A 24930-nucleotide genomic window follows, 5' to 3' on the forward strand; every position below is an offset into this window, starting at 1 on the left:
GAAAAAAAATATTGTTTAGACCATTCACATAGATTATTCTTTTGTACCATAAATTATTAAAAGCACAAACTACTAAACTAATGATATAGCAATAAAAATGTCAACAAAAGAAAAATCCAAGTAAAGAAGAAACAATTTTATATTATAATAAATAGCGATTATTTAAGGGGTAGTTGTATCTTACACATTTACAATATACGCACAAGAATATGTGTATAGGTCTCGTTTTTGCACCTTGAGCCTGGGGCCTCAGGGGCCAGAAACACCGCGATTTTACAGTATAGGCAAAGTGGATTGGATTCAAGCGAATTCCATGCCTACTTTGTGGTAAAAACCGCCGTGCAAACATGCCGCGATCTCCAAAACCGGTGCGTTTTTGGAAATCGCAGCAAGACAATTTTGTCTATGGAAACACCGGCGGGAATAACCGTGATGTTTTCTCGCCGTAGTTTTTCCCACAGTGCTTTTTGGCTGTGGGACGTCCCGTGGGGCTTTAGATTTACTTATTGGGAGTATACAAGTTCTGTAATTCCATTTGTTGATTTAGGGTAAGTTCACACTGGGTTCTTTGGATCGGAACCTGAGGCGGAGGCTGCCTCAGTTTCCGATCCAAAAACCAGGTACTGAAAGACGGTTCACTGCACCAGCATCCAGCCGCACACTCCATTCCAGATTAGGCCCAATAAATGGGCCTAGTTCAGAGGAGGGCGTGTCTTCAGGCCGAATCGTGAGATGACTCGGTCTGAAGAATGAGCACCACGCTTCTTTTTTCCTGGAGCCGGAAAAACCGTCTCCCGGAAAAAAGACCTGAGCGGCTCCCATTGATTTCAATGGGAGCTGTCGTTTTGGACAGGGTTTTGAGGCCGTAAACACCTCAAAAAACTCTGTGTGAACTTAAAGTGGAGCCCGGCCACAAGTGTGTATGATGGGAATACTCCTTTATATGCTGATGGTTGGTGAGAGAAGGGTGGAAATAAGAAAATAAGTTTGAAGTGGCCAATGATTTTAAGTGAGGGTTCATACAATCCCTGGTTGTGTAAAAGGCTCACAAAAAAGTAGATTTTTTTCACAAACATAAAAATGCTGATCAACCACGGACAGCAGACCATCTGCAAGTGAGCATGGCAAGGTTCAATAGCATCGAAGTCCCACAGATGCAGATATGTGAATGAGACTGATGAGAATAGTCTTTAGGTCTTCTGCCTATGGCTCCTAATAGTCTATGGGAACAGGAATTTAACTTTAGAATTACATTAAGAGAATTTACCATTTAGACACAAACTACAAAGGTAAAATGTTGCTATCTAGTCTAAAATTCTTAAATTTTTTAAAATTTTGTAAACTTCAACATTTAATAAAAACAATAAGAATATTAATCATTAATAATGACTATTTGTACAAATACAATAAAAGACAGAATATAAACAAAATACAACCAGTGTCGAAGGCGAAGTGACTACCCCTTATTGTTATACATGTTTGTGTGACGTTACATTTACGTTTCCTTATTTCACCCATTCTACTAACATTTGTCAATCCCCTGCTATCTAACAGAAACATTTCCCACACATTATGTATAGGTGAAAAACATAATTTTTATGTTATTTTCTTTAAAAAAAAAAAAAAAATAAAAAAAATAAATATTATTTGGGTAAACTAAATTTAAACCTAAGGCCTATGCTGCTAGAAGCCTTACCCTGCCACTGAATACCTGGACTACTCATTCATCTGGAACACCCTGCTTTTTCATCACGCTTCTCACATACTTGCTTTAGGAGTGATCTTTAACTTGTATTGCATGATTTTTTAAAAAAATTTTTTTAGTGGTTCTTGGTATATTATTGCTTCACTTTTCTGTTTTCCACTTTTCCACCTTGTGATTCATCATTCCACTTCAGCTTCACCAGAGGCATTGAAATCTATGACTCACCATAAGTCAAGGGTAACAAGATCGTTTCCATCTGCAGTAGGTTTAATGTATTTTTATTTAGAGTGTACCGCCAGTGACGCACTGTACAAAGTGCTATAGGTGGAGCGTAGAATTACTATAGCGTTGGATGGACAGATAGATACTTATTTGTTACCAATAGAAAGAACCACAAATAGTTTTGAGAAGAGCAAACTTAATAGTAAAGTTCTGTGATTCCAGCAGCCTCAGCACTGATTTAAGTAATATTTAGTATACTACGTGTCCAGTGTAATGTGAGCGGCATAGTGTAAGCTATCCTAGCAGACAATTGCATAGCCAAAGAGGTTTTTCATCTAGAATAAAGTTTCACGTTGCATACTTAATTTCAGTATTTAGCAGGGTAAGAACTCACTTGCATTACTAGTAATAAGAGATGGATAGATGGATAGATATAGATGGATGGATAGATGGAAGGATAGAGATGAGCGAGTAGTATTTGATCGAATAGTCGAATATTGAGGTCTACTCGAATCGAATTTTCGAATATTACTACTCGCTCATCTCTACTGTATATTTTTTTTTTTTTTTTTTTTAATTCCTACGCTGTCCTAGTTCCTGTCCCCCCTCCCCTGCATAGTTATTGGTGTTTAAAAAAAAAGCGCCAGGGAAGGTGGAAGGGGAATCAAATTTTTACTGTATTTACTGCGTGATATTAGAGTATGAGTATTTCAAATATCATAGTACTCAATCAAATATCTACTTGATCGAATACTATTCGCTCATCTATAATAGACAGATAAATAGATAGATAGATAGATAGATAGATAGATAGATAGATAGGAGCCATGCAGTTTGTTTTTCACAAGTGGTACACTTTAAAGAAATAAGCTCTATATACACCAGTCCTTCCAAACATCAAGGGTCCATTCACACGGAGGAAAATGGTTAAGAATTTGATGTGGAATTTTAGCGCTGAAAAAAAAAAAAAAAGCCTCCCATTGACTTCAACGGGTTCCTTTTCTGCTAGCAATGGGAGGCTTTTTTTTTTTTCAGCACTGAAATTCCACACCAAATTACTCACCATTTTCCTTCATGTCAATGGACCCCAAGAGTCAATGAGAGGATGGGATTCCATCCTGTGAAATCAGTAATAATTTAAGGTATATGAGAGAGGTATGATATATGGATTTATTCAAGCGTTATTAGATGTAAATTGTTAACCGTATCTGTTACCTTGATGGACTGAGTGAGTCATAGTGACAATGTTATCATGAATGGCAGGTATGCCCACTATCTTATCGGTTTGGGACACCTGCACTCAACAGGTAAATACACATCTTTCCTAAAGCACATTCACCGTATCCTCTTCTATTACAGTGGCAAGGAAAATGCTCCCAAATCTCCTGAACAAAGGTAACCTCTGCCGTTCACTGTGCATTTAGCTTCCTTTTACACAGCTTAATGATATACAGTGTACACTTGAATACAAATAGTAGCAGATAGTGGATTCTAAAGTACCTATGGAGATGGGAAGATCTTTGAAATTCAGATTCTTTATCATTTAAAGGGGTTGAGCAATGAACAAGTCTGATCAATGAGGGTTTGACCACAGGAACTTCCACAAATCAAGAAATGGGATAGGTAGAGAACAGTACTCTTATCTCTGGCATATCCAAGCAGATATATGCAACTGCAACTCCACTGAAACTGGAAGACCTGGACTACTATTGCTCATGATGGGCGTGGTTGCCAGGAGTTTGGCTCCCATTGATCAGACCCTTCCTCCTTCCTGCAGATAGGGGACAAGTCTTGTTAGTTTTACATCCCCTTAAACTATCATTTCTTTTCTATAAGATTTATACAATTTATACTAACCCGAGTTAAAAGGTTCTAGTTACTTCTTAATGTATTAAGATGATTAAGGATTCTTTCGATCATCACAGAGCCAGGTTATACAACAATTGCTTTCAGATATCATATATATGGTAACCTTTATTTATCTCTTGAGTTGGTATGTGCTGAATGCACACTAATTTCTATCACCCAGTCCTACAGGTACTTCAGTGCCACAAAGTGCCACCTCTAGGGTTTGGCAACCTACTAGGTCTTCAACCATGAATGGCAATGCTACCCAAACAAATGCCAGAGGTTATTCCGTGAGGTTTGGGTCCGACAAAAGTCCAAGACAACCCACTTATACCAGCCAGAAAGTGCTTAAACCCTCACCCCCTGTTACATCCTCTTATAAAAGGTATAAGGTAACAGGCATTAACCTCATAACACTTTGGATATTGAAGTTTTTCTTTAGAAAAATACTACATTCCTAACAATATTTTGGTGTCATTTTTACAGTTGATGTTTCTTTTAACTTATTTTTTGGTGAACATTCTATAGTATAAGTATATATTATTATATATGGTTAAGGATTATGGTTAAGTGTATGAAAAGGCATGACCAAAAACATCCAAAAGCAAAAAAATAGCAAGAGGTCAAGTCCGGGTGTATACTTGGTCTTAGAAGGCAGAGAGTTATTTTCTATCTTTCGGATAACCTAAAGATGCACCAAATCGATCAAGAAGCATTCACATTCTAATAGATTTGGCACAATTTATTCCAAAGGATTTTTAAGACTAGTCAGTAATAATTCTGCCTCATAGGCTGAGGGTAAGTTCACACGGGGTTTTTTGGATCGGAACCGGAGGCTGCGTTCCGATCTAATAATCAGGTAGCTGCGACTGAAAGCTGGTGCACTGTCCCAGCATCCAGCCGCGCACTCTGCTCCAGATTAGGCCCAACGGAATGGGCCTAGTACGGAGCAGAGTGTGTCTTCAGGCCGAATCACAAGAATAAGAATCTCGCTTCTTTTTTCCGGGAGCCGGAAGAAACGGCTCCCGGAAAAAAGACCTGATCAGCTCCCATTGATTTCAATGGAAGCCGTCTTTTTGGTCAGGGTTTTGAGGATTATACGGCCTCAAAACCCTGACCAAAAAATCTCTGTGTGAACTTACCCTTAAAGTAATTTTCCATGAATGCACCACTCCTGATAGTCTGAAAGCCAAGTACTTCTTGGGTGTAACTACTGCAGTATATACTTGGAGGAGTCTAAACATAGACCCTTAAATGTGTTTGAATTAGAAACTATCCTTCAATATTGTGAATGTACTACACATACAGTACGTACTAAAGAAGAGTAAGTGGAATTCCAGGATCCGCTTGGTAAGCGTCTCTTTTACAAAGATGCATTAGGACACTGTGCAACCTCATCATTGTACAAGGCCATAGTACGGTGCCTATAGCTGTCTTTAGGGCATTATACCACTATGCCCTTGGGTATAATATAAAACAAGGTATAGGATGGGGAATTAGGAATCTTCTTGGAGAAAATACTTCTAGTATGATTCCAGACACAAAACAACGTCAATATAGGCTCTGTTGGGTGCCTACAGCTTTACACTACAAAGAGCTTCTCTTCTTGACATGGAAGCCAAGCATTGCCAAAAGATCCAACACTAAGAAAATCCATTACCAGATAAAAGAAAGCTAATGGTATTGAGTCTTCTACTTGCAGGTCTGAATAGAATGTAATTTCCCCCAGGTCCTGCCAATTCTGGTGTTCTCACACCAGCCATAAGTCAAACCTTAGCGTGCGTAACAAACATACAGGATTGTTCCATATGTGTTTTCCAATCCAGTTGCCCTCTCCCTGCTTCTGAAGCCTATTCTTATTTTGCTAGCTCTGCTGCTTGTGACTACTGCATACTGTATGTGCATAGAGTTTTCCGAGTATCCCTAAATCTTCTTGTTATCCTACGATGTATTGCTTAAAGATGTGGCAAATTTAGCCAATTATAATAATTTTAGTGGACACTTAATGCCAAGCTGCCAACCTTATCTGATGGGCTTACACACAACTTTATTTGACCATACAAAGCAATGTAATAGATAGATAGATAGATAGATAGATAGATAGATAGATAGATAGATAGATAGATAGATAGATAAGCAAGACAATGATTTATAAAGACAGAAATCTCAATGTTTCCAATGAATTCTTTTTTCCCTTCATATGTACTTGGATAAACATGACCTCTACACTTCCCTGGTAATGCCGCGCTTTTCTCCTCCATCCATTGTTTGACATTTTCCATCCCTCTACATGTCAGAATATCTATCTTTCCTCTTCCATCTATTATGTGCACCCCCTATCTATAGAATGTTATCTATATGTCATTTCCCTCTACACAGAATGTTATCTTGGCTATTTCATGCTCTGTATTGTCTGTCCACATGTCTGTTATTGCCTATCTATATACACTTATCTTTTATATTCCCCCTACGCCATGGATTTCTTCTGATTTTCCCACCTACATAATGCATTTTCTTTTTCCTCCTTCTCCTTGTTGATGAAAGTCTTGTCTTCAAGTATTTCCACTTAGCTCTACTTGCCATTTTATCTAGTGTATACCTTCTTCCTCTATAAACTAGATCATGTTAGTATTTTCTTCTAATGAATGTTTCAGTAAATGAATGTTAGAAAATTGACTCTACCCCCATTCTTGAACAAACATACAAGTATGCAAGCCTGTTTTGAAGAACTACCATAGAAATTAATGGGTTGAGTCACGCATGCACAGCCATGTCTCCATGCTTATTAGCATGTGGGTATCCCAGAGTTGGGACCCATATCTATAACATTTCTGGTATTTCCTATAGATACCCAAATAAATCAACATAAGTAGAGCATAGATCAACAGTTTGCAAGGCAAAAGCGCACCTGCCTACACTTACATTTACAAGGGAACTTACCCTCCCCCACGCTCTCCTTCCTCATGAGTTTGATGAGTTAGGGAGGTGTAGTAAAGGACTATTAAAACCTTTGCGAAAATGACATAGTAAATGTGGATTGAATTCACATACAATGATGGGGTGAGTATATATTGCTTCCTTTTTTGCCCTGCAAAGTCTTGCCTTACACACTGTCTACGGAGTGTGAGGAAGGTCGCTCGGTAGCAGCAGTGGTGCAGACCCAAGTAGGCAGAGACAGGGACACAAACCAGTCCAAAAAAACAGCAAAATAAATGAACCTTTACATAAAGCACAAAAAAATGAGCAAAATAAAATCCAGCCTTAACTTCATCAAAACAGTAAGAAACAAAATCCTGCTCGTCTGAGCTACTAACAATAAGCTAATTATACATGTGGCTTACTAACAGCCACATAAATAAATAAGCACGTCTCATTGTACTCAGTGTGTCATAACAGACCCAGACGCCTCCTCTCCTCCCAGGATCTGCCCTGAAGTGGAGGCTCTTCAGCCTTTTATGGCCCAGTAATAAGCTGAGGATCTACACCTGGGCTGAAGCCTACTCCAGACCCAGACATTTTGGGACATTAAACACCTATCATGTCCTCATGAACAAGGTTTTAGAGTTCCTACAATGCTTATTCTATACTGTGAGTGTTTACAAAGCCAAAACTTGTGAGAAATGACTGCTCTAGGTGCATGCGCACCTCAACTTCACTATGCATGTACCATACAGTAGGAATACCAGAGATCAGTCCAAAGAGAAACTACTCTCTGGGTAAACAGAACACATTTTCTGGCTTGTGTCACATTCTTAAAGAGAACCTTTCATCAGATCGGGCACATGCAGTTCTATATACTTCTGGAAAGCTGACAGTGCGCTGAATTCAGCGCACTGTCGGCTTTCCCGCTGTGTGTAAAGCGCTATCGGTCCCGGTACCGTAGGGCTTTACAGTCAGAAGGGCATTTCTGACAGCCAGGGACGCCCTTCTGCCTAGCAGCGCCTATCGCGCTGTACTGTGGAGCGGGGAGGAACTCCCCCCTCCCGCTCCTGATAATACTCGTCTATGGACGAGCTGTGTGAGTTCCTCCCCGCTCCACAGTACAGCGCGATCGGCGCTGTTGGGCAGAAGGGCGTCTCTGGCTAACTGTCAGAAACGCCCTTCTGACACTAAAGCGCTACGGTCCCAGGACCAATAGCGCTTTACACTGGGCACAGATCGGGAAAGCCAATAGTGCGCTGAATTTAGCGCACTGTCAGCTTTTCAGCAGTATATAGAACTGCCTGTGCCCAATCTGATGAAAGGTCCTCTTTAAATCTGTGTTACTTTAGGAAGCATGGTAACTTGTAAAATAGTTATTCTTCCTTATTTTATATTCTAGGACTTGGGCTGGTGAAAATCAGTTGAGAACTTATACCTTTTTTTCCTGACATCTTATTTTCTGTATCATGATCGATCAATTTTTTAACTTTTATATTTTCTTCCTATATAGTCGCACCTCCTAAATCTAGTACAGTCTCAGTCACACACATATGGTATAATATAATCTACTGCTCATAATCCATCATAACATGTAATCTGTCGGTATAGGATGTTACTGTTACATTAGTAAATCAACAATTCTGTTGGCAACTTGCAAGACAAAGTTGGACAAAGTTGTATAAGTCCGTGTACTGCAGGGATACTTGGAATGGCTTTGCAATATATTCTTATGACAAGATAACTGGTATAACATTACTGCTTAGGGCGGGTTCACCTCTGCACCCTGGTCTCCGTCTTCTGCCGACAGGAAACTGAAACCCGGCAGACAGTGTCTGCCCATGAGTACCCGTGAGTGTTTTGTGGTCTCTGCAGCGAAACAGTTTTTTTTTTTAACCGGACACAAAGTCCTGCATGTCTTAATTTGTGTCCGGTTAAAAGGAAATTGTTTTGCGGCGGAGGCCACAGAACGCTCACGGGCGGACACTTTACAAACACATTCAAACAAATGGGTTTTAAAACAGACTGCCGATTTCCGTCTCCTGTCCAGTTTCTCGGGCAGAAGACAGAAACCTGAAAGCGGAGACCAGGCGCAGGTGTGAACCCGACCTTACTGAAATTATGCAAAATAACGCAGGTTATTTCTCGCTAATATCTATGTTAAGAAATGATCCTATAAGTAGAGTCACATTGGTGAAACATGCATGATATATAATTATTTTTGTTTTCAGGTAATATTAGAAGTGTGCTTTTTCCATACAAAGCTGCAAATCCCCCACATAGACAGATATCCTTTTCTCAGACCCCTATGGATCTTGAGAATAGAAATTCGGAGTCTCCCATTTCAACAGAGTGGCTACTGCCCTCTTATATGGCCATCTGCAGATAGAAGAGCATTGAAATTGGCTTTGTTTGGTCAGTCCCATGTAGATGAATGAAGCAGCAGTGCACACATGTCCAGCTGCTCCATTATAATGGAGGGGCTCGGGACCCCTGTTCTTGTGGCTGGGATCCCACAGTTCAAGCAGAAGATCGCTTGACAATATCCAGTTAATAAAAAAAAAAAAACGTGTGTAATAAACTAATAACTAGTCTTGAGCGCCATCTCTAAGCATCTAAAATGTTACATTTATACCTATGTCTATGCAGGTGTTTTGGAGCTCTGTATCAGGAAAACTGCGCTTGATCCGCAATATAGATATTGGGATTCTTGTCCTCTTTTGCTTTTTCCATCTAGGAAAACTTACTTGCATACCTTTTCCCAAAAAATATTGGAAAAAAAACGTTTCTCATAACCATGTCTTAACTTTGATCAGTAGCCCCGTTGAGCATGCACCAGCAACATCCAGCGTAGACTATGTGAACGAGCCAGCTGCTTCTGTACATCAAACCGCTACTGCTGAGCATTACACCGCACAGTACACAGTCTCACCGCTTCAAGCTGCTACGCCTTCCTATGTCCCGCCTGCCGCTTTCTCACCTTCCATGGAGAGGTAACGCGTTTTACGCATTTTACATATATGGTCTGTATGTTTTATTCTACTTCACCGCCTTCATCAACTGCTTGCAGGCTAAATGTGTTGTTGTTTTTAAACCCAACAACTAACGAGAAACCCTTCTTGGCCTTCAACAACTTAACTAGGGCAATATGGAATATGAGGGGTCCGGCATTGCTATTTACTGAACATGAAACACGCATATGTAGGGGCACAGGTCTCACTGACATGGAGTCATCATAAGACATCAAGTGATGCATAGGAGAACTTTTTGTTTTTATAAGAACTTAGAAAACTATAAGGCCAGATGATTCTCAATCATGGAAAATCTGTGCCTGAAATTGCATCTCAAGAGGGTTATGTCCTCTAGGTATGGTCCAACACATAGAAGAAGTTGAGATATTGAAGAGGTAGTCAAGTCTATGTACTGGACAGGTGATACCTGCTGGATCAGTGGGGTTTATCCTATGTCCAGATTTTTTCCCCACATTAAGGGTAAGTTCACACTGAGTTTTTTGGTCAGGATTCTGAGGCCGCATCCACCTCAAAATCCTGACCAAAAAGACAGCTCCCATTGAAATCAATGGGAGCCGCTCACAAGTTTTTTCCAGGAGCCGAGCCTTCTGGCTCCCGGAAAAAAGAAGTGAGGTGCTCATTCTTCAGGCCGAGTTGCCTCGCAATTCGGCCTGAAGACACTTCCTCCTTCGGACTAGGTCCATTCATTGGGCCTATTCGGGAGCAAAATGCGTGGCTGGATGCTGGTGCAGTGCACCGGTTTCAGTCTGGGCTACCCGGCTTTTGGACCAGAAACTGAGGCGGCCTCCCCCTCAGTTTCCGGTCCAAAAAACCCAGTGTCAACTTACCCTAAGACTGTGATATGGAGGGGATAAATGGAGTGGCTGCTCCATCCACCTCAATTTCACTGCCGAAGAGAAGTCTGTCTTACTCATCTAACCTCTACCAATCTATCCGTAAACACCCATAGCCCTAAGATTAGTCAGTCATATTTAATACTTCCATGTGGGCACCTTGTGATCGGGTTTATTTTCCCCATAATAGGCGCATAGTAGGCGAACAGGAAAGGTATTAGGATGTCAACTATGGCTAAATATTAATGAGACAATGTTCACTTTATTTCCAGATACCTTTGAAGTCAAGTAGTGTGGTGTCTTTCATGTAACTACACTGTAACAGTTTTGTTGTGTATTTGATTAGAATGTATGTTACTAATTCATTGTGCGTCTTAAGATGCAGTTCTACTTACTGAAGGTATTTGCTATACCAAATATAATCTCCATCAGGGGCAGAATGAGATGTGAAGGGGGTGTGCCATGATTGGCCCCATTAGGGGGGTCTTAATCAGCTGAAGATGACTGGGACCCTGCTGCCAGACATGACAGTGGTCAGGTAAGACTAATGATAAGCCAAACCCTGTCTCTACTAGCACCACAGTACAGCCGCTGTAGAAGAGAACGGCAGCCATGTTGCTGCCTGTACAGTTACTGAACTCCGCCAATGAGAGCCAAGCTCTGCCGCTGCTATATTGTCATGCTAGGGGATATCAACAGCCTTACTTGACCGCTGTCATGATGAAGTGAGTTCTCGGGTCTTCCTGCTCACAGCAGGCCCCTTACTCCCTACTAACCTCTTAGCCATCAGTCAATTTGTCACAAACAATAAAGGGGTATTTGAGTTCTTTCTTAGCCTCAGGATAGGTCATTGATAAGAGATCAGTGAGGGTTTGACACTTGGGGCCCCTGCTGATCAGCTGTTTGAAGGAACTTATGCGAGTGCCATGACTCCTTCACTTTGTACATCACATGTAGGGTTGAGCCAATCTTGAGATTTCAGGATCAATTTTAAAATCCGATTTCCGATCATTTTCCAGCAGATCCTGATCATGATCGTGAAATTTGCTCAAATCACTGATCGGGATCCGATCTTTCCCGATCGCTCAACCATATTGATGATATATACATGAATAGGGTTGAGACGATCTTGAGATAACCTCTGACCTTGATCCCGCCAGAAAAGATTGGGATCAGAATTCAGATTGTGAAATTTAAGCGATTGCCAATCGTAATCTGATCCTGGTCGCTCAACCCTAATCACTAGAGATGAGCGAACACGGTTCGGATCAGCCGATCCGAACAGCACGCTCCCATAGAAATGAATGTGACGCCGGCCGGCCGCCGGTAAAGTCAGTGCCACAGGTGCTTCCATTCATTTCTATGGGAGCGTGCTGTTCGGATCGGCTGATCCGAACAGTGTTCGCTCATCTCTACTAATCACGTGATTTCATTACAGCATCATCCCATTGATGTTAATGGGACAAGGTTATATCTTATAGCTATAAAATGTAATCGGTCACTGGGTCACCACACTCACACTAGTGCTACAGCCCCTTCAAACAGCTGATCAATAGGTGTCCCACTACAGATCTCATATTGATGACCTATCCCTGCTGATCAGCTAGGATAGGGGCACCCCATTCAAAAATGGCATCCAGGGTCCATAGGACTATAGTTACTACATTGTACACTGGTGTCTAATGCCTAGTTTATTTAGTTTCTTTTCCATTGGAGAAGCTTTAGTCATTTTGCTGAGAATTTAAAGAAAATAAATGCATAGTCTACACCGGTACATAATATTGCAGCTTTGCCCCAGCCAGTAGAGTTGGTGCAGGATATTTGGATAAAGCTGCAATACCCTGCACCACCACTAATGAAAAGCGCAGCAGTATGAACCAAGGCCAATGAGTCAATCCAAATGACGAGGCCAATTCTTTGCAATTTTTTTTGCATGTACGTGGGACTGTGACCTTAGGCAATAGGACTACACATTTAACTGAGGCATCTGAAGAATCAATGCCTATGATCATAAAGGACATTGCCATCAGGTCTTTGCTATCTATTATGGCAGATGTTGGGAAGGTAAGGGAGTGGCAATACCCTGGATATCTCTTTCACCCTTGCAATGAGGTATATTAGGTATAAGCAAGAACCATGTTTCTGATATATAATAAGTAGAACATCTTAAACCCAATTGTCATGGTGTCTTTGTTTCATTTGTCGTTGCTCTGTGTCTCATGCTTTGCCATATCATTTTCAGAGCACCAACAGCCGCCACCATCTCTCCTTCACAAATCAGACCCAGCCAGGGCGCTAAGAACATGTCCGCCGCAGCCTCCACTATATCTTGTGCCATATCAGCACAGTCTAGGTATACACTTACTTCTATGCTTCACTTTTTTTTTTTGCTTATCTGTATATTTAATTTTCTAAACCATTTACATTTTTTTTTACAATATAAATGAGGCAATATCACAACTATTTATTTCTGCTATATTTGACATTATTAATAATAATATTCAAAAAAAATTTTTACTTTCTGATTCATCATTCAGTCCAAGGATCGAACATTTCTGGGGTCTTGATGAAATAAGTGGGCATGACAACCACTGGGACTGCAGCAATTCTATGGAGAAATGGGTGTCGGTCATATTAGGCCTCACTTCTTCTGCAACATTTGGCTCACGTTTATGAATTTGGTGTACTCACGAGTAGTGTTGAGCGAGTAGTATTCGATCGAATACCTCGCTGGCATAGGAATGCGTGTAATCGGTCGAACACCTGCATTTAACTCCTTGGTGTTCGGCCGATTACACGCATTCCTATGACTGCGAGGTATTTGATCAAATACTACTCGCTCAACACTATTCATGAGTAGTGTGCTGTCCCTGCCTCTATTTATCTCCACCTCAAACCCGTCCCCTGTTTCTACCTGTACTCCCCCTCCTCAATGTTAAGTGAAGTCTCTGTAGTCTGTATTACATGGCTTCCACCACTCCAGCAAGTTTGGCATCGTTTCCACCACAATCTTGCCATAATTTTACTGTTTTTATCAACATTAAGCAAACTTGCCCCTCTCCTAAGTGTGGATACCTTCATTTTAGGAGAAAAGTCGTCATCTGAATACATTTACCTGTAAGGTTGTGATCCACAAAACGATTCATTACATATTCCTTTTCTCCGGCATGTTATATTCCGTACTACATATTTTCTTTTGCAGGATTTTTTTTTTGCAGAACAATTTTAGGTGGACTGGGGTAACTTGCAATACCTTCATCTTGACATTTTAGGTGCCAGTACAATGAAATCAGATGTTAACATTATTCTTTTTTAGGTTTCCAGGAAAAGGATACTTCCTCCACTTTCGCAAACTGCTCCATTGTTTAGTCTGTTTTACATAGAATGTCTAAATAACATTGTCTACCAGGTTTTCTGGGACCAACAAAAAAAACAAAAACCAATATTTCTGGCAAGCTTCAAATTTTCACTGATCCATTGACTGTAATAAAATTAAGTCCAGAAAACTGATCAGTTCCAAATGGATCAGTCAAAACCTGAAGCTTGCAAGTGACGTGTAAAATGGAAGCCCTTCCATTAGCGCCCATTTCTATATGTTTCTAGATCTGCTAAGTCATTAATAGAAATGAGATGAGAACTTAGCCTCAACAGGACTCAAAAAATGCTTTTCAGATTGAGGTCTGTTTTTGAAAATTTGAGGCCAAAAAACAACTCAAATTCCACCATGTGAAAATAGCCTTAGGGTGACTTCACACGGCGTAGTGCAACGCTCCTTTAGACACCTATACACGTGTCCGAGCGTGGCGCTTCAAAACAGAGCCCATTGATTTCAATGGGTGCCGATATTCGTGCGCTACCCATTGAAATCAATAGGTAAAAAAGCTTCTGATTGATTTCAATGGGTAGCGCGCGTACATCGGCACCCATTGAAATCAATGGGCTCTGTTTTGAAGCGCCGCGCTCGGACACATGTATACGTGTCTAAAGGAGTGGCGCGCTACGCCGTGTGAAGGCACCTTTAGGCTAAGGCCCCACATTGCGGAAATGCAGCTTTTTATGTTGGAGATTTTACTGCTTTTTTTTTAGCTCAAAAATCCACAAAATCTGTAAAAAAAAAAAAAAAAAAAAGTTGCGTTTCAGCAATGTGGGGCCTCAGGCTGAGGCCCCATGTTATGGAAACATAGCTTTTTTTTGTTGCAGATTTTGTTTTTGTTTGTTTTTTTTTTTTTTTTTTTTTTTTTTTTTTTTTTTTTTTTTTTTTGAGTCAAAGCCAGGAGTTAATTCAGCAAAATGTAGAAGTATAAAAACTAAAAAAAAAAAAAACACAAAAATGCTGCATTTCTGCAATGTGGGGCCTCTGCCTGTCACTCCAAAAACAAACTCACCTGTCATTCCAAACAACCTCCTCTTCCCTATGGCCATGTGGATAGGAGAGGGACTGGGGTGTCAATTCTGGCAAGTAGTGGAAGTCTAAACAACTTTCCATTGTATACAAAGTTCAAGATTTTTTTTCCTACTTAAAGGAAAAACTACTAAGAAAATCTAGGCAAAAGAGTAGCGTAAAAGGATGGAGGTGTAATGGGGTTAAAAAACCAAAACAATATTTTTCCCAGTATATCGTCTGCCATTCCAGTATCGCTGTTCTGTTTCTACGCTTGGCTGAAAACAAGCCAGCACGCGACAACAGGGAGGGCCAAAGCAGAGGTAATGGTATATTGGGGGATTTACCGGATACATTTTTTTATGCATTTTTTTTTTTTGCCCCTTTAATGGCCTGAAAACATTAACATTTCATTCTCAAAACACAGTTATGATCTATCCTGACGTGTTCCTTTTCTTCCCATTCAATATTCTCACTGGGTAGACACAAATATAAGTCTCCCATGCTACCACCAGCCTTGGAAGCCCTTCCTATTACTCCTATATTCATTACTTCACCTCTGCTCAAGAAGAGAAACATACCCAAAAGAACTGGTCTGCCCAAAAGAATTGGTTCCTCATATCTACCAAGAAAAGTGTATCAGAGGTACAGCTACAAAAGCTGGCTGGTTATTAACAAAACCCCTTCCTTCAGTGCTGAGAGGTCAGCAATAGTGATGAGCGAGTAGTATTCGATCAAATACCTCGCCGGCATAGGAATGCGTGTAATTGGCCGAACATCAAGGAGTTAAGTGATTTGAATATTCGATGCGTTTAACCCCTTGGTGTTAGGCTGATTACACGCATTCCTATTACGGTGAGGTATTCGATCGAATACTACTCACTCAACACTAGTCAGCAACTCTTTATCCATAGTCTGACAACAAGTGGAAAGTGCCGAAACACGTAATGCTCTTCAGAGATTGTCACTGTTCACTCCGCTGTCAGAAGAACGGAAAAAGGAAATTATCACTTTTATATAGAGATATTTTTAAGTTGGTTTTGAGACATTTTTAAACTAACATTTTGTCCACTTTTAATGACAAAAAAAAAAATTAAAACATTATTAAAATGTCTTGTTATACTAGGCTTGTCTATTAAGCATGCTTCTAAAGAGGTGATCGATTAAAATACGTCCAAGCTTTTGTTATTAGGGTACGTAAGCAGAGGTGTAGTAAAAGGTTCGCAGGCTACTATACAGGTTTTCCTCACAACCATACAATTTAGCAGCATTTTCATTTCCTTAGGTTTCCCTATCTGAGTTCAGACCAGTAGTAAGGCTTATTTACTACTTCCTGTCATGCCCATCCCATATCAGTGCCCCCCCCCCCCGAGAACTTGTGTCCCCTTTTGTACCACAGCCTTCCCCACAGATTAGGTTATTGTCCCCTTTCTGACTTTGGAAGGCTGTGTACCATAAATCTTCTTTCCCCTGTCTCACTTCAACGTACCAAAGGGCAGAATTGATAAATTTACTATGCACGTAACGTACCACTAGAAATCAGAAAAGAGTGTGTGGTGAAGGTGGTCTGTGGGCCCCCCTAACTTGTAGAACAGCTCACAGCTGTAGCCACTGTGTCCCCAATAGTAATGTCAGTGCTTAGTGTCCACTAAGGTTTCTGGGCTCAGGTGCAACTGCACCCTCAAGTTAAGATCTTGTAGATAAATCAACACCATTGGTGTCTGAATTCCCCCCCTTCCTCTTTTCTAGGACTAGCATAATGATGACCTATCCATCCACATTCAATTGTTTGGCGAGACCGCTACATTTGCTGCAACACCGCGGCATCCTCACAACTTGCCAAGCGCTGAACCGTATATTGTATAGTGGTTGTGCTTGGTATTGCAGCTCAGCCCCATTCACTTAAATTTAACTCCGCTGCAAACAGGTCATATGACTGACAAAGGGGATGTCACATGACCTGTAAAGCAGAAAAATGGCCAATGTGTGAGTGTCCTAAGTTCCCTGCTGATCTGATATTGATACCTTACCCTATAGCTAGATCGATTTTTTTAGTCTAGGAAAATTCCTTAAACTTTGACTCAAAAGAAAAGGTTACGGTACTATTTTTTCAATAATTAAACTAAAAAAATAAAGTATCGCTAAATACAAACTTTTTGTTCTGTAAAAGTGATAATTTCCCTTTAAGGAGTTCAACTCAATTCAACACCTTGCAAGCACTTAAGGGTTGAGTGAAATCCATATTTCCTCAACACGTGTGGTCCTATTGGCATCCCGGCGTTATGCTGAGCTTGCTCTTCCATTGCTTAGTAGTAACGGCTAACAAAGCTGCTGGCGTTGTCCACCGCGTCATGTAACTAGTCTAAGCCACTTTCCACCGATCATCACTCCATTCTATAACACCATATTGGGTGCAGCAACGGCTTAACGTTATACATCCACCACCATCTGGGGTGAATCAAAACTGTACATTTCATCTCAAAAGGCAGTCTGATCTCTCTCAGTGCTAGACAGGTGACATGTAAACAGGTACAAATGTTGCTGGATATACTAGCTTCATCACCAAGAAAAAAGTTTTTTATCCACTTTGTGCCCTGATCAAATAGGTGGTCCCCAATTGTAAACTACTCTGGGCTCTCTGCTAGTAAGGCCCGGTTCACATCTGCGTTCGGTATTCTGTTTGAGGACCCCCCTGAACGGAATACCGAACGCATTGATAAGCGGTGAGCAATGAGAGCACACAGACCTCATAGACTATAATGGGGTTCATGTGTTTCCCGCGCGGTGTCCACACGGAACATGTGAGAAAACAGGAGAGAAAAGTACTTTGTGAACTACTCTCTCTGCATGTTCCGTGCGGACACCTCACAAAAAAGCCTAAGATCACATAGTGTCTTCACAATTAGGGGACACCCACTTTTGATCTAGACATAAGGTGGATCAAAACTTTTATTGACAACCTCAGTCCATATGTCCTATTGAGGCATATGAACGCTCCCAGATCTAGATGTTCTCTTTAACAAGTATCCCCATCCCATTCCTTAAGCCAACTTCTAGCACTCGTATGAAGGCAAATGCCATCCGTAAAGCTCCGTTGGTTCTCATATGGTATACTCATGTTAAACCTTAGTATTTGTAGATCTGCAGACAGGAGTCCTTGCAATACTAGCCCCCAATAGTGAAGAGGATGAGACCAACCAGTACTAGTCCCCCCTCTCTGTAAGGGCCCTATAGCCCCTGCCTCAATGATATGAATGCCCATCAACTAACACCATACTCATAGGGTAACTTATTCTCTGATTTCTTCAGCTGGTCCAGTCAAAATTGGGAGGGTCAACTGACCTTTGTGCATATGGAGGGCTATCGCATTTCAAGGGCATACATTAAGGGGCATTTGTTCCCTTGACTACCCTCATTATTGGGGGCTTTAGAGAAGTTAGGTAGCATTTCTTGGTTTCCTTTTTAGGTTATTGCCCTCAGGGTTGTCCTGAATCATTAACCCTTCATGGTTAGAATTTAATCCAATTCTTTTTGTCTCTGTTCTGCCACTTCTAACTCAGTACTCGATGGTAAGGATTGCACATCTTCGTAAACCTCTCATAAGAAGTGTAAGATAAAGACGATCTCATGACATGTTTATTAGGCAAAAGTTGGTCTCTGGTGGAAACATGTCACTATTAAGTGTCCTAGGTAAAGGTAACAGTAATACAAGTAAAATTATAGGGCAAGGTTTCTGGTTTTCAGATATTTGGTCTAAATAGAGAATTGTGTAACTCTACAGTATTGTGGGATAATGTAGTATTAGCTGCTGATTGTAATTTGCCTATTATGTTAAAGAGTCATTGTCTTAATTCATAAAATAGACATGTTGACAAGCATCAATATTAACATACTAAATGCTATATCTACATGTCGGAGCAGAAGTTGTCATTCTTTCATTTGCTTTTGTACTTTGTGACTACTGTACACCTAATGCAATGATCTACACAAAGCCAATTGAAATGCAGTATGTCTTGTAAAGTCCCACTATGGAGAAGTATTGAGGGTACACAGAAATTTTTGGGTCTACCCCACAATTTAACAAAGGTGACCTCTCCTTCTTTTTAGCCTTCATCAGCAAGCATCCTTTTCTTCCAGCTACCAGTCAAAAATCAGGTACTGACAAAGTGGTTGTGTGTCCAAATAAAATTGTGATGTACTAAAAAAAAAGTTGTGTTTTTTGTAAGTCCTGTGACACCTCACCTTGTGCAAGACAGTGTGTTATATCTGATGGATGTGCATATACATAATCCGCAAAGTATTCTGATTTAACAGTTTGCTTGATCAATACGTGGGCTGTGCACTGATAGAGTAGATTAAATTTCAGTGATTTTATTGTTAGTTTTTATATCAATCACATCTAGCAGCGATCGGTAAAGATCGGATCCCGATCGGCAATCGAGCAAATTTGGCGATTCGGATCAGCTGGAAAATAATCCAATACCGGCTTTTAAAAACAATCCTGAAATCTCAAGATCGTCAGCTCAACCCTAAAACCCTAAATAGGGCTGAGCAATCGGGAAAGATTGGATCCCGGTCGGTGATCGAGCAAATTTCACGATTGGGATCCAATGGAAAATGATCGAAAATCGGATTTTAAAAATGATCCTGAAATCTCAAGATTGGCTCAACCCTAATCACATCTGAATAGAACTTCCCAAGGCGATGTACAGTTCTTAGAAATATTTATAAAAAAAACTTAGAATGCTAGAAATTAATACAAGTAGCAATAGCCCCATTACCAATCTCTTCTATTCTCATTCTGATGCCTCCTGGGTTTTCAATGGTCATGGTGTCGCACGCATGATGGAGTGTGTCCCAAAGATGTTGTATGCATGAATAAAGTGTGTAACTAATAGACAAGAAACCACTGTATCAGGGGTCAGATTGTAGTCCCTGGGATCCCACAGATCACGTACCAATACACTATAAACTATCATAAATTTGGTTATTTCTGCATGCAAGACATGTATTCTGTAAGCACTTAAAAAAAAAAAAAAAAAAAAAAAAAAAAGGAGACCCCAATGACAAGTCATTGGCTGCAAAAGCCATTACTAAATGGAGTGGTCACCGCTTTAGCCCTGTAGACCAGTATTGTTTCAAAGAATCACTGGAAAATCCTCTAGAATTGGTGGGCCAAACTGACCATGGTCTTAAAGTAGCATTGTATTTAATGTTCATTTAAGATGCACTAATACTTAGAGATGAGCGAACAGTGTTCTATCGAACACATGTTCGATCGGATATCAGGCTGTTCGATGTGTTCGATTCGAATCGAACATCACGTGGCAAACTCCAAAAAAATTTGATTCCCCTCCCACCTTCCCTGGCGCTTTTTTTGCACCAATAACAGTGCAGGGGAGGTGGGACAGGAACTACGACACCGGAGGCATCGAAAAAAATCGGAATAAGTCATTGGCTGCCGAAATCAGGTGACCTCCATTTTAGACGAATAGTGGATTTCAAATCCGGGTCATATGAGAATGTGAACTTTGTGACTAAGAGACAGGGATAGCTGTAGAGGCAGGGATAGCTAGGGATAACCTTTATTTAGGTAGGAATGTTATTAAAAATCACTTTTTGGGGCTCTATCGGGTGTGTAATTGTGATTTTTTTTACATAAACTTTTTCCAATAGGAATGCATTGGACAGCGCTGATTGGCCAGAGTACGGAACTCGACCAATCAGCGCTGGCTGTGCTGGAGGAGACGGAGTCTAAGATCGCTCCACACCAGTCTCCATTCAGGTCCGACCTTAGACTCCGCCTCCTCCGGCAGAGCCAGCGCTGATTGGCCGAAGGCTTGTCAATGCATTCCTATGTGAATGCAGAGACTTAGCAGTGCTGAGCCAGTTCTGCTCAACTACACATTTGATGTAGCAGAGCCGAGTGTGCATCAGATGTGTAGTTGAGCAGAACTGGCTCAGCACTGCCAAGTCTCTGCATTCGCATAGGAATGCATTGGCCAGCCTTCGGCCAATCAGCGCTGGCTCTGCCGGAGGAGGCGGAGTCTAAGGTCGGACCTGAATGGAGACTGGTGTGGAGCGATCTTAGACTCCGCCTCCTCCAGCAGAGCCAGCGCTGATTGGTCGAATTCCGTACTCTGGTCAATCAGCGCTGGCCAATGCATTTCTATGGGGAAAAGTTAGCTTGCGAAAATCGCAAACTGACAGGGATTTCCATGAAATAAAGTGACTTTTATGCCCCCAGACATGCTTCCCCTGCTGTCCCAGTGTCATTCCAGGGTGTTGGTATCATTTCCTGGGGTGTCATAGTGGACTTGGTGACCCTCCAGACACGGATTTGGGTTTCCCCCTTAACGAGTATATGTTCCCCATAGACTATAATGGGGTTCGAAACCCGTTCGAACACTCGAACAGTGAGCGGCTGTTCGAATCGAATTTCGAACCTCGAACATTTTAGTGTTCGCTCATCTCTACTAATACTCCATTGTCATAGCTATAGTATATCTATCATTTTTACGCATGAGGATCCCCCCCAAATGAAATACCAAACGCAACTGCAAGCAGTGTGTAGTGAAAGCACATGGACCCCATAGACTATAATGGGGTCTGTGGGCTTGCTGCCACATCTCCACAGGTATCATGCGGACAGGAAAGTAGTTCACAATCTACTTTCCCATCCGCATGATTCGTACGGGCAGTGCACGGCAAGCACACGGACCCCATTACAGTTTATGGGGTCCATGTGCTTTTACTGCACAGCGCTTACAGTTGCATTCGGTGTTCCCCATGCAGACTCCCTGAACGGAATACCAAACGCAATAGTGAATGAGACCTCAGTTGTTGAACACAACCTAAACGGGGATCTTTACTTTAAATGGGAGACATATCAATAATACTCCAATGTCTACAGTCAAACTGTGGTCATTGATCTGACAACTATGAATTCAGTTCTCAAATACTACTGCACCTCACAATGCTGAATATTTTCATTCATTTTAGTTCTTCCAGCCAAGCTTATTCTTCACAAACTGCTGCCAAAGGTCCTACGCCTTATGGAGGGTACAATGAGCCTTCAGCTCCAGCTGCCAAGCCTCGAGTAGTGACGACTGCAAGTATCAAACCATCTGTTTATCAACCAAGCCAAGGTGAGAAAATGCCAGATAAAGCCAAACCATATCCTCTAATAATGCTTACATAATTGGTTTTCTCTCCAGTAATGTTAATGTGCAGCTGAGGTCAGAACAGGTACTAAAAGATTTCTAACGTATCCTCTTAATGGCACATGAACCAGAATTTAGTAAAATTGAAAAATTTGGGTTTTCAGAAAGTTTGCTGCTTCAGTGTTTTTAAAGGTTTTAGTCAACTGTTTGTAAGCTATACTGTAGTATTCTAAGTATTTCCTACGTTTTTACATTTTTATTGACAAATACATCAAGATTATATAAAGACTCAATGGGGGAGATTAATGAAAACTGGCAATACAAAATTGAATATTTCCTGAAATTTGGATCAAATTCCACTTCATTAGTTTCAATTCGCTCATCTCTAATCAGAACTACTGCTAACACCCCCATGACCCAAATGACAGAGAGCTGGACCACTAAAACAGTGGTTACACACGAACACCGGTGGACTCCATTCACCTGGGGTCTGGCAGGTATCCACCATTTTCATGGAAATACTGTTTATTATCCATGTGGATTTGCAAATGGAAAATCCACAATGGATTCTACAATAGCAGCCATGTGAAGGACAACGTTACCAAATCTTATCCAAATACAGCAGAAAAATCTTCACACAAAAATTGGCATGTGAAGCAGATTATTTATGTTTTATTATCCTGTGGGGAAAGTTCTACATCAAATCCAAAGAATATGACATACGCTGCTGCTGAAAGTCTACTAATATTGAAGGAAAAATAAGAAAAAGAAAATAAAACACAAATCTGATCCATGTAAGACAAAGTATAAGGGTAAGGTCACAGTTTTTTGGGTCAGGATTTTGAGGCCGTATTCACCTCAAAATCCTGACCAAAAAGACGGCTCCCATTGATTTCAATGGGAGTCAGTCAGGTCTTTTATCCGGGAGCCGGAACAAACTGCGACATGCTCATTCATCAGGCCGATTTGCCTCATGAGTCGGCCTGAAGACACTCCCTCCTCCCGACTAGGCCCATTCATTGGGCCTAATCCAAAGCAGAGTGCGCGACTGGATGCTGGTGCATTGCACCGGCATTCATTTGTGGCTACCTGTTTTTTTTTTGGAGGCTGCCTCAGGTTCCGGACCAAAAAAACCCTGTGAACTTATCCTTAGGCTGCGTTCACACAGTTTTTTGGTCAGGAATTTGGTTAGGAAACCGACTCCAAAAACCTCCTCCAAAAAACACCTCATCATAAAGTCCTATGGTGAAGCATTTTATGCTATGACTAAAACAATAGTTTCGAAACACGTCAGTTTGTTCATCGGGTCTGTCAATTGACCGCATATATTATGATGTCCATGTACTACCTGCATATATCATCTGCATGTCTACAATTTTAAGTATGTTTCAATAAAAAGAAAATTTTAATGAAAAGAGGATATCACTGGACTCCATGCTCGTTTGGATTTCAGTGAAGTATTTTAGGCTAAGTTCACGCCGAGTTTTATGGTCAGTGTTTTGGTATTGTCAAAACCGGACCGGAAAACGCGTGAGGAGTTTCCTGAGGCGTTTTTTTGCCATTTGAAGAGTTTCCTGAAGCTGTTTCCGAGGAGTTTCCCCGATACGTTTCCTTTTGGGATGTGATCAGGTTTTTGCCATTTTCGCTTCAGGTTCCACTTAAAAAAAAAAAAAAAAAAAAAAAAAGTAAGCAGGAAAAACCGGCTTCTTTTTTGCCGCTAGCGGAAAAAACACTAGCAGCAAAGACTCAGAAGCGTTTCACATACTTTGAATGGTGAGGTGTTTTTTGGTTCAGGGTTTGGAGGCAGATTTCTGCCAAAACTCTGACCAAAAAACTGAATTTAGCATTAGGAGGAGGAATTTGAGTCTATAGGGCATGTGAAGAGAGGTTGTCCTGGTGAAATAATCTTATGGTGACCTTTAGGCTGAGTTCACACAGTTTTTTGGTCAAGAATCCGCCTCAAAATCAGCCTCCAAAAAAGACCTCCCAATAGAACTCTATTGGGAGGCTTTTTTTGGAGACTGATTTTTGAGGCGAATTCCTGACCAAAAAACTCTGTGTGAACTCAGCCTAAAGGTCACCATAAGATTATTTCACCAGGACAACCTCTCTTCACATGCCCTATAGAGGGGGTATATATATATATATATATATATATATATATATATATATATATATATATATATATATATATATATATAATTCAGGCATTACAGAAACAGTGTCAGGCTGAAGTTCCACATTGCAAAAAGGCAGCGGAAGAAAATGGGACTTTGCCTAATCCTAGCCACGAATTGCAGAAAAAAAAAAAAAAAAAAATCTTGAGCAGAAAAGCTGCGTCTTCCATATAGGTATAATAGGGGCAGAAAGTCTGTAGAGGAAAATGACACACAGTGTTTTTGGCTGTGTTCTGCTACGTGGCCTTAGCCTAAGACACTAACAAAAAACTCACTTCCTTACTTGCCACTTTCTGATGAGAGTCCAACACCTGACACCCCCCATAGATCATCTGTACTCAACGGCAGATAAAGAGAATGGAGCAGGAAGCAGACAGCTTTGTTCTCTGCGTAGTTGTGAGACCAGGTAAATCTTACATAACATTTAGTGGTTTTTCATTCCAGTATTTTGTTCAGAGGAATATGCAAAAACTCCAACTTTAAAGTTTAAGTTTGTAATTTCTACAATATGTCAGAATATAAATTAATATAAGTTAATATGTATATGGATTTTTTTTGTTTTATTACATTTAATAATCAAGTTTATTTTTTATGATTTTGTTTTTTAAATTACAATTTTTTCAGTACTATAAAATTCTCCAGCAGCTTTT

General features: G+C 40.8%; 1 protein-coding gene across 5 annotated transcripts in view; it reads left to right on the plus strand.

The window, feature by feature from the left end:
- Positions 1 to 24930, plus strand: part of LDB3 (LIM domain binding 3) — a 118336-nt gene that overhangs the window by 69354 nt on the left and 24052 nt on the right. For 2 of the 5 annotated variants that reach the window (XM_075258442.1, XM_075258443.1), the window contains exons 7-8: positions 19048 to 19095; positions 21943 to 22088. In XM_075258442.1, the coding sequence (XP_075114543.1) occupies positions 19048 to 19095; positions 21943 to 22088 (194 nt within the window). Of the gene's footprint in view, positions 1 to 3149; positions 3323 to 3956; positions 4161 to 12801; positions 12913 to 19047; positions 19096 to 21773; positions 21783 to 21942; positions 22089 to 24930 lie in introns of those variants that run through there. The other 3 variants (XM_075258444.1, XM_075258445.1, XM_075258448.1) reach the window with 3 other exon arrangements.

Source organism: Leptodactylus fuscus, chromosome 10 (assembly GCF_031893055.1).
Source record: "Leptodactylus fuscus isolate aLepFus1 chromosome 10, aLepFus1.hap2, whole genome shotgun sequence".
NCBI lineage: Eukaryota > Metazoa > Chordata > Amphibia > Anura > Leptodactylidae > Leptodactylus > Leptodactylus fuscus.